At 40.6% G+C, this 10,518-nt stretch overlaps 1 protein-coding gene across 1 annotated transcript; it reads left to right on the top strand.

The window, feature by feature from the left end:
* Positions 1–864: 864 nt before the first annotated feature.
* TTC14 (tetratricopeptide repeat domain 14) lies at positions 865–9,430 on the top strand (the record flags this gene model as incomplete). Its single annotated transcript, XM_079539716.1, has 12 exons — positions 865–1,028; positions 1,112–1,236; positions 1,847–2,046; positions 2,645–2,729; positions 2,812–2,941; positions 3,467–3,619; positions 4,237–4,308; positions 4,756–4,875; positions 4,959–5,081; positions 5,654–5,771; positions 7,638–7,747; positions 8,458–9,430. The coding sequence occupies 12 exons, from the start codon at positions 865–867 to the stop codon at positions 9,428–9,430; spliced, it is 2,373 nt and encodes a 790-aa protein (XP_079395842.1).
* Positions 9,431–10,518: the final 1,088 nt, after the last annotated feature.

The raw sequence follows: 10,518 nt of genomic DNA, 5'->3' as shown, positions 1-10,518 counted from the left end.
GCTATTTCCGAAGGTGGAATTATACAGTGTGTGTTTTGCACATCTGATTAAGGTAATTTAAGAATTTGTTGGGCCCAGGTAAAATCTAGTATAGCTAATTATACACTGGGCTGCGTTGTTGTTTTGTTGACACGCTGTCTCTAAGGCAGATGTCCCTGTGCAATGATGGTAGCATGGAGACAAAATGGTCTGCTTAAATATGAAATTAACCCTCACGTTGAGGGGCAACCAGATGCAGTCTGTGGATCGGCAGAGTTTGAATTGCTCAATTTCCTAAACTGCAATTGATTTCTGCTCACAGAAGAAAAGGTCTGTAGGAAAAGTCCGTAACACATGGGGTTCAGCTCTAGCCGTGCTTTTACACCTATGTGTATCTGCATACCGCACAGGAGAAACGCTTACGAAAGCAAAGTTTGTGCTGCAAACAGTTTGCTAAGAAGCACAGATCGACTTCCCGGACAGCGGAGCTCAGCCCCGCCCCGACAGCAGCCCCGCTCAGGCTGCAGCCCACGTGCAGCAGCTGTTCCCATGCAGCCCCCCGAGCCCGGCCCGGGAGCGGCCCCTGGCGGCCCGCCGCTGCTGCCGCCGCTCCCTGAGCGCTGCCGGCTCGGGCGGAGCGCACGAAGCCCCTGCCTTTTTGGCACGTTTGTTTCTATTTTCCGTCCTGCTGCCGGGGCACCCAACGTAGGGCCCCCGGCCCGCCGCACCGCTTCGCTCAGAGCGGCCCCCGGAGTCCTCCCGCCAGCCAGGGGGCGCTGATGCTGCCCCGTCCCGCTCTTCGCCCCGGCCTCTCCTACCCGGCACTACGCGTGCGCATTGCCCTGCGCTCTCCCTTCCGCTTCCGGTCCTGGCGGAGGCGGCGCTATGGAGCGGGAGCTGCTGCGCCAGGTGCTGAGCTACCATGGCCCCTCGCTCCTCGCCTTACTTCGCTCCGAGCAGCACGACAACCCCGACTTCCGCGGGCTGCTGCCGCCCCCGGGGACCGTCTTCGAGCCGCCCCGCGGGGCCCCCCGCTCTCCGTCCGCCTGGTGAGGGATCGCAGGGGCGGTTAGGGGCGGCGGGAGAGCCTGGAGGGGCGCGGGGCCGTTCTCAGCTCGCTCTCCTCCCTCAGGGCCGAGGAAGACGCGGAGCTCGACGCCGAGATACAGCGCTTCATCGCTAAAAAGGCGGACCTACTCTTTGCTCAGTCGTGGAAACCCAATGGTCCTATTGCCGACAACATTGAAGAAAATGAAGGTGAGGGCCAGTTCCTGGCACCACGCAGCACCACCCGAACCTTACATCTGCGAGCGTTGTCCAAACACCTGCTGAACTGCAGCAGCTCGGGGCTGTGCCCCTGCCCTGGCAGTCTGTTCTGTGCCCACCACCCTCCGGTGAGGAACCTTCCCTTAATTCCCCCTCCCCTCACACAGCTCATTGCTGTTCCCTCGGGTTCTGTTGCTGTCACCAGACAGCAGAGTTCAGCACTGCTCCTCCACACCCTTTCAGGAACTGTGGGCTGCATTGAGGCCTTTCTTCTGCTCTGGGCCGAAAAACGCAAGGCACCTCAGTCATTCGTTATACATCTTGTTCTCTAGGCCCTTCCTCCTCTTTGTAGTCCTTACTTGAACTCTCTCTAACAGATTTATGCCCTTCCTGTATTGTGGTGCCCTAAACTGCTCACTGTGCTCCAGGTATATTTAGAAGCCCAGATAAAATTTTTTGCTTTTACATTTTCTGGTCTGTGCGTAAACTTTTGCTGCTATAAATGAATCAGGTTTTAAAGCATTCTGCTGTTTTGAAGCATTTTGTGCTTTCAGGCTGTAATTTGGTCATTTTGGAACTGTGAATGTCTCCTGTGTTGCAGAGTATTACGCTGTGATGCCTCCGCTGGAGCAGTTCATGGAGGTTCCTGGGGAAATCAGGAGAGAGTTATTTTTTCGAGACATCGAGCGTGGAGACATCGTGATTGGGAGGATTACGTCCATTCGTGAATTTGGCTTTTTCATGGTGTTGATGTGTCTGGGAAGTGGTTTCATACGGCAGATTGATGACTTACAAATCAGTGTAAGATTTGACTGTGATCGTTTTACGGGTTTGCATTGTATCTCATAATGCAGTGGTACAAGTAAAGGTGAATCTGAGCTTTGGGACAGGGAGTGGTAATTGAATTTGTGGACAACTCATGATTTTATGATGCTTTGGCTGAGGCAGCAAGCACTTTCATTATACTCCATGCTCAAAATGTGTTACTTGAGAGTGGAAATGTTCATTATCTATGGATTCATAAATTGTAATTTGAGCCAAGCCATGCATTCAATTATTATGACTTTCATGTGTGGGAAGATTAAACTTACATTCCTCCATCTTAATTTTGCGGAGCTAAAAAGCCTGGTTTTGTTCAAATGCTTTTATGTAAGCGTGTGCAGTGGCTTTGATGTTGTTAGCACATGTTTTACTTCAGGGAGATAAGAGTTTCCATTTTTAAAAAAGTTCATGTACACATGGAGTATTCTTACTTTATATATAATGTCTGTTGAAAGATTGTTGAGCAGATGAAGTTGTGAGTCAATGGCAGTAACATGGAAAGTTCTGTAATGCAGCCAATTTAGCTCTGTAATTAAACCTCTTTTTTTTATGTTATTCCTGCTTTCCTGTATTGTAGGCTCTTTGTCCACTGAGAGATGTGCCTTCTCAAACCAACCATGGAGATCCTTTATCTTATTATCAAGCTGGAGATCTTATTCGAGGCAAGTAGCTGCGAGTGTAATTAGGAATCAGTTTCACTTTTGGGATCTTTGTGCTTTGTCCTAACTTGAATTGTTTCTGTAGCGGCTGTTAAGGATGTCGATCGATACCACGAGAAGATCACGTTGTCACTCTACAGCTCAGCTCTTCCACCCAATCTTTCTAGTACAAAACTAGGAGTAATTGCCACTGAGGACTTGCCCTTACATTATAGGTAAGAATATGCTGTCCAGGCTTTCTAACTAAAGATATTCAGCTTGTCTGAAGAATGTCTTTGATAGACTGTCCTTGAAACTTGTCAGGATTGTTTCCAATTTAATTTGGTAACTGCAGTCTTTTTGTTGGTCTTTGCTGTCACTTACATTTTTCTAGATTTATCAGCTGTAGTTGATTTTTCACAGTCTGTCCCAGAATGCAAGAAAAGCAAAAAGCAAATGAAGTTACGTTTGCTAAATGCAGAACTGAAGGTATCTGCCATTGTAAAACTGCTTTACTTTTTACTGTTTTTGTTGTTATTGTGACTCTGGGACTGAAATATTAAACTCCTTAAAATTTACTTTGGCGGGAAGCTCCTTGCTGTCTCTGCCACTTTCAGTATAGCTGAACAGTAGGAAAACTTATGCCTGTAGAAATAAGTGGCTTGTACGCCCATACTGACAGTGCTGCTTACATCTTCTGAGCATAACATTCAGTGTCGTGTGCATCCGTGTTGTTCTGTGTATGCTGGTGCTTTCTGAAGGCGAAGCTTGGAAGTTGCAAAAACAGGAGAGACATTTGAAGAGGTGTTGCATCGTTCCCCGGGATTTGCAAATCCGTCATTAATTGAATATTTAACAGAAAAACTAGGAATAAGTGAATCAAATCCACCATCTTTGATGAGAAGTCTACAAATGTAAGTGATTTTTACGTTGTTCCTACCCTGTCACTTTGTTATTCTAATCCCAACATAGACTTGAGTGGAAGTCATAGACACTGGTACTTCAACCATTCTTATTTCAGTTTCCATGACTGCAGCTTCTGTGTCCTTTAATATTTTAAAGGCAAACTCCTCTGGAGTAAGAAATTAGTATTTAAAATTGTTTGAGTGAGACATGTCCCCAAGCATGTTTGATGCCAAGGCTGTAGCGGGTTATTATTTCAATCTCGTTAATGTCTTTGGATTGAAATGCATGATGATTGTTAGTAAGTAAAATAAACTTAAGACATGTGTATGTATGTATTGGTATCATACACCCAAGGTAGATGTGAATATGATATATATATATATATATATATATATATATATATATATATATATATAATTATTTTTTTTAAATGTGCTGTAGCCATGTTGCAGTGTTAGAACAGTTTGGGAAAAGTGGATCCAGAAAAAATAAGTCCTGACTGAGGGAGGGAAGCAATGCATTGTAAAAGTAATATTTTAGCTTATTTCAAATGCACTACGTATTATAATTTCAATGTTACAGAGTTAAAAGGCAACTTTAACTTTTATTTTTGTTATTTTTAAAGGAAAAATATTGATGAAGAAGATTTTGCCCCTGCATTGAGGAAAAAGCAGTCTGAATCTTGGGCCCTGAATTGGTATGCAGTATGCTGATTTCTTTTCAGAGGTTACTGTAAGATTAGGTTAGGCTACAGCTCTATTTCCTGAAGGAAAACACCCATTGAACCAGTTTTTCCACAGCACACACTTCAATTTTTTGTTGAAATACTTCTTTTGAATTACTAGGTGTGAGGGGGAAAATGGGGATGAGTATTTACTATTTCTGAATTCTATGCTAGCAAAACATTTTTTCTTAAAACAATAGTGTGTAGCAGCTTCAATTAAATACATGAAAGATTATTTATGATGACAAATCTTATCTTAAATGACAAATAATAGTGTCTAAAGAAAGTTCTGAAATTTAATTCATGTAATTTACCTTTTAATAAGTTAACTGCTTGCGTGGAGCACTAATTCCTGAATTATTGGCAGTAAAAAATTTGTAGCCTTACCATCATAATGTTTTTATAAATACTTTTCTCTAGTGTGAAGGCAGGGGTTGATTGCTTCAAGGATGGGCGCCACGTGGAAGCCATGAATGAGTACAACAAGGCTTTGGAAATAGATCCACAGAATGTTGAAGCTTTGGTAGCTCGTGGGGCTCTGTAAGTCTGCTTGTCTCATTGGATTTCCTACTTTGTGAAAGAAAAACATTGTTAAAGCCTGTGCAACTTTTGTGTTGCTGTAGGTACGCAACTAAAGGAAGTCTGAACAAAGCCATAAGTGATTTTGAAATTGCTTTAGAAAACTGCCCTACACACAGGAATGCAAGGAAATACCTCTGTCAGACACTTGTGGAAAGAGGCGAGCAGTAAGTGTAGTTAGCATTATATTTCTGTTTGGCTGAGATAATTTTCTTACAGTATTTTTTAATATGGCCCTAGCTGGGGCACAGATTGGCACCTGACCTTCCTGGGTATTTATACGTTGGAAATACATCTGCTGTGGGTTTACATTTTCTGCTCTGTCCTAGTTACAACTTTTGCAAAATAGTTAATATTTAATTCTTGATATCTTTCCACAGGCAGGGTGCCAAGCTCGTTTAAAGTGCTGTGAAATGGCTGAAGACATTCCCATGTGTATAGGAATGTTGACTCTCTTATGTATAGAGGAATATATATTCTCATATATGTCTGTATATATTTTTATGAAATTATTTGTATCAAAATCATGTTTTGTCACTTATGTGAAATGTTTGTTAGCCTCTGCAACAGAAGAATTAACTTTGGAGTACTCGGGAATAGGTTTCTTAGCATCTGCATTAAGAAGAGACACCTTATTTTTGAAACTGGAATAGAAATTATGCAGAGTATTATTTCTAACGATGACCAGGACACGAGGAGATACAAATTAACTGTATATACTTCATCATTTAAATGTTAGGTTGGAAGAGGAAGACAAACTAATAAATGCTGAGAGTTACTATAAAAAAGCCTTAAGTTTGGATGAGACTTTTCAAGAAGCAGAAGAGGCCTTAACAAAAGTCCGTAAGCGTATACAGGTGATTCTTTACTTTCTCTTCATATAACTCAATTAAAATAAATATTATAAATAGCAATATAATAAATCATCATAATAATTATAAATAAAAATCATTTTAAGTCTTCTGAACAGAGAGGCTCGACAGTGATGCTTTGTCTTGCTCTCTGCTTCCCTTCTCCATAGTAAATCTTTCATAGTGAGCATTATGGCTGTACCTACCAGAAGAGAGGTACCTCTTGATGACTCCACTGTTTTGAACAGAGTAGTGAAAAAATGCCAAACAGTGGAGATGGGAAAAGAGGATAAAACCATTAACCTTAGGTAAAACCAGCCAAAGTGCAGGAAGACTTCAAGGGGGGCAATCTGTAGGTGATTTAAAGGAAAAGAGTGGGCTGGGAGGATGGGCAGATGATTTTGAAAATCTTAGCCATCTTTTTCCTCCCTTCCCTTGCACACAGCATGTTTCCCAGGTGAGCCCTGGTTAATCTTTTTGCTAATCTGTTGTCTTTTTTTTTTTTTTTTTTTCTTCCCCATTTTCCTTTTATTTATCTCCTTTACCTGTATTGTCTTCCAGGGAGGATCATAGTAAGATAAAGCACTGAGGGGCAGGCTTGGTGTGTTCTATGCTTTGCTTTGCATGTTATGAAGTAAAGAGACTAAGGCAGGTGGCCTCAGTTGACGCTTCTTCAGTTGGTGAAGCCATAATGCTGACAGGTTGCTTTGAGAGAAGGGAAAGAGGATCTACGACAACCTTTTTAATAAAACTGAACTGCATTATAGATAAACTGTTGTATGGTATTTGAGCACTATCTATGTTTGGCTGCAGTAGAAAGATCTTAAAGCCTTGGTTAAAATGAAGAATATTTGTAGCAAGTAGGAAATACTTCATTTTCTTTCAGCATTTTGTAATTCTGGTATTATGGTCATTGATGCAGCAGGTAAACATAACGTGGGCTGTTTCTTTGGTTTGCATAGCCGTATCTTCTATTAAGGGTTTCCTTTATTGTATCTGTTATGACTACTGCTAAGTTTTGAAAATCACCAGACTTGCTTCTGTTTCTGAATAGAGCTGCTCTTTAGGGGTGTAGATGGCAGAAGCCTGATCCTTACTAGATTTTAATAGGCTTGTCTTATTCGTCTGATAATCACAATCTTGCATTTATCTGCATTTGAATATGCAAGTCTGGTACTGTCACTGTTGTGTTAGAATGGCTGAAACAACACCCAAGTGTGTTTTCCTGTAATACTGATTATGTGTTTTTCTTCAATGCATTTTCTTCTGAATTGGACCATTGTTGCTGTATCTGACATCTGGTGCTGCTCATCACCAACAAACCCTTGGAACATGATTTCTTACGTAAACTATGCATCAAACTGGTCTGTGAAATTGTTACAAAATGGTTTGTATGCAAACATGGCCAACTTCAACACATTTTACAATGGGCTCTGCCATACTTTACTTGTAAACTGCAATAACAATATTTCCCCTCCAATTTTTTTTTTTTTAATTTTTTTTTTTTTTTTTTTTTTTTTTTTAACATTTTCCTGCTCTCTTCCTCCACACTGCTAACACTGTGTTCTTCTTGCATATGCTCTCTATACCCTTTGGACCACGTGTTTCGTGGTGTGCTGGATCACGGGTCCACTGCAATGGTTGGTCAAATACATTCCCAATGGATAAAAAACTGCGATATGGTCATTAACAAAAACCTGATCATAACAATGGCCAATGCCAAACTTCTTATTAACTGTCAATCTGGGAATCCTGGTAAAACATCCGTGCTGTAACTATATATTTGAATGGCGTTGGGGGCATGGGGAAAACTTTAACTTTTAATTAACACTTTTAATGAATTTTTTTTTATGATGTTTGGGTTCAAAAAAGAAATCTTTGGAATTGAGGGAGAAACAAGCTGCAAAAGAAGAGAGAGAGAAAGAAAAGCAAGTAGAAACAAGTGCAGAAAAATTGCGTAAGCTTTTAAAAGAGGAAAAAAGGTAACCTTTGTTGATTCAGTACTGATTCTTGAGCATATTAAGCCAGAATGTGAGCTTTTTTTTCCTATTAGAGAAAGCATCCCAAACCAGTAAGTTACAAACTGTTAAGGGGCCCACTGTAAATTCTAGAGTTTCTGACAGCTAACGCACGAGCTAAATGAAGAAAAATCACAATACATAAAGCAACACAGCTCCATGGTTGTGTCCCAACCGCATGCTTTTAACATGGGCTGATGAAAAATGAGCTCTGATGTGAGCAGTCTACTAAATTTGAGTCATTACCTGCATCCTGTTATTATTTCAACATTAGCCATTGAATAGGCCTTATGATTTTAAAAAGAGAAGGGCAGCAAGTGCATGTAAGTCCATGTATAATCGATTTTCAAATGAACTATGTAATGGTAGCATTTGTTAGTTACACAGCCTTTTATTGAACAGACGTTTACAAATACTTTGTAAGACTTTGTGAAGTATTGAAGCGCAGTGCTGTGTTGAACAGGACACACTTTGTGATACATTGTTCAGTGGATTTAATCTTAATTCTTTTGGTAAAGAAATGACGTTTTAAAGTGTCTTGCTAAGACAGGCCCAGTTTCTGTTCATGCCTTACAGTCCAATCTCAGCCCGACTATGGGGAGTGCAGAACTGTTTTCTAGATAAAATCTTTGCCTAATGCTGAAGATTACCTCACAGGTTAATTGTATTTTTAGGTTGAAGAAGAAAAGGAAAAGATCAGCTTCTTCCTCCTCCTCCTCCTCCTCTTCATCCTCTTCTTCATCCTCAACCGATTCTTCATCCGATGCATCAATTTCTTCCTCCTCTTCCTCTGATCACAAGAAACGCAAGAAAAAGCATCGGAATAGATCAGAGTCATCCCATAGCTCCAAAAAACGCTCTTCCAGAGCTTCCTCACATTATAAAGATCAGATTAGGAAAGAGGAGTGGTATTCACCTCCAGCTGATACCTCCGCCTCCTTCCTTAACCAAAATTTTGAAATGGAGAAACTGCTGGAAAGGCAGGACAGCTTAGTATGTCCAAAAACAGAGGTAAGAGAGAAAGACAGACACTGTTCTCTGTCGAGGACTTCAGGTGATGATGAAGACACTTTTGGAGGTAGGTCTGAAGATTCAAGAGATTCTTGTAGTTCCAAAACTCAGGCAAGTACTAGCAAAACCGAAAGATACCATAAAACAGACAGATTTTTCTCCAGTAGAAGGGGATACTCAGGTTCATGTTATAAGTCAGATGATAAAAGCAGGATGCATTACTTTAGGAGGTCGGAATGGGATGCAGAAGGGAGAAGAGAACACTATAAAAAGCACGGCTGGGGTCAGGACAGGTATTACACGTCACCAGCAGGGTCTGACTATTCTGGCAAGTCAATGGGAAAGTACAGATCATATTCTGGCACTCCTTTACACGAAGGTGATAAACGTTATGACAGTGATAGGCAGGAGTTAACTCAGCATAGAAATGAAAGTGGGCGTAAGAACAGGGAAAGAAGTTATGAGGAGATGAATAAAACAAAGGAACCAGACAGGGAGTCTACTTTAAATGATACAGGACAAACAGAAGGCGGCACAAAAAGAAACCTGCCCCAGAACTTAGTTAACATATTCAATCAGATTGCTGAGTTTGAGCGGGAAAAAGGAAGTAAGCAGAAGAAACAGCAAAATACATAAGAAAATGCTTTCTGTTGAATGTAGTTATGCATTTTTATCTGGGCTTCTTTGAAGGGAACACACACATGAAAAATGACAAGCAGAATCTCTTGTCTTGCAGAATGTCAAAGAGTTCTTAAGGTAAAGATTTTTGTGGTGGAAAGAGATGCAATGATACCTTACATAAGATATTGATTATTATTTAGAATCAAATTTTCTTATCCTCTCAAGATGTTCCTGTACGGTATGCTTTGTGTGATGGAATGAAATCATTTGATTCTCTTGGACTGTGGCTGTGGAACTTCCATCAAATACACTTTAACAGCAGGAATTTGTTTTTTGTTTTTCTTCCCCTTGGATACAACTGACTATTGCTTCAAGCTTTAACTTCCAGCCATTGAAGGTGGAATACTAAATTAAATTCATATGCCATCAACATATATAACTCGTTTGATCAATAAATTTTCTTAATTTTGTGTCTTGGTTTTTTGTTACTGTTGCTGGGCTGTTTGATAGAGGTGCAGTGGTTATTTTATGTGCAGCTCTAGTGAATTGAACCCTCCAGTGTCTGGGAGAAGACAAATGCCTTGTGCTCTTTAGGTATATCAAACACATTCTCTAATGTTTCTGTAAAAAGAAATTTATTATTATTTATTAGTACTGTAGTACTAGCTAACATCTGGCTAATGATATGTATAATACCAGTTGTATTTCATTTCATCTGTACCTCTGCAGAGTAATTCTTAATATGTCAGTTGCCAAAAGGTAGCATGTAATCTTGCAAAGCAGTGTTTTACTGACTTTGACTACACTATTGTATACCATCATCTCTTGATTATGGTAAGATGGCTGTAAGAAGTCAAGAGTGACCTGGAAACAGTGCACAACTACTAATGTCTGGGTTGTTGCAAATGTTCCGCATTGCTGTTAAGGTAAGAAAGACAGTTACAGAAATATGTGACATCTTTGTAATTAAGATTAAGCTTGATCCTTTTTACAGATTTATTGCCCCTGCTGCAGCTTTTGCAAGCACAGAATAGGCATAATGCAGTCAGCTGACTACCTGGAGTTCTGAGTTGTGCAGACTGCAGTAATTGTGAGATACCAGT

This window comes from Tetrao urogallus, assembly GCF_951394365.1.
Source record: "Tetrao urogallus genome assembly, chromosome: 9".
Classification (NCBI taxonomy): Eukaryota; Metazoa; Chordata; class Aves; order Galliformes; family Phasianidae; genus Tetrao; species Tetrao urogallus.
This window is presented reverse-complemented; position numbering and strand designations above follow the sequence as displayed.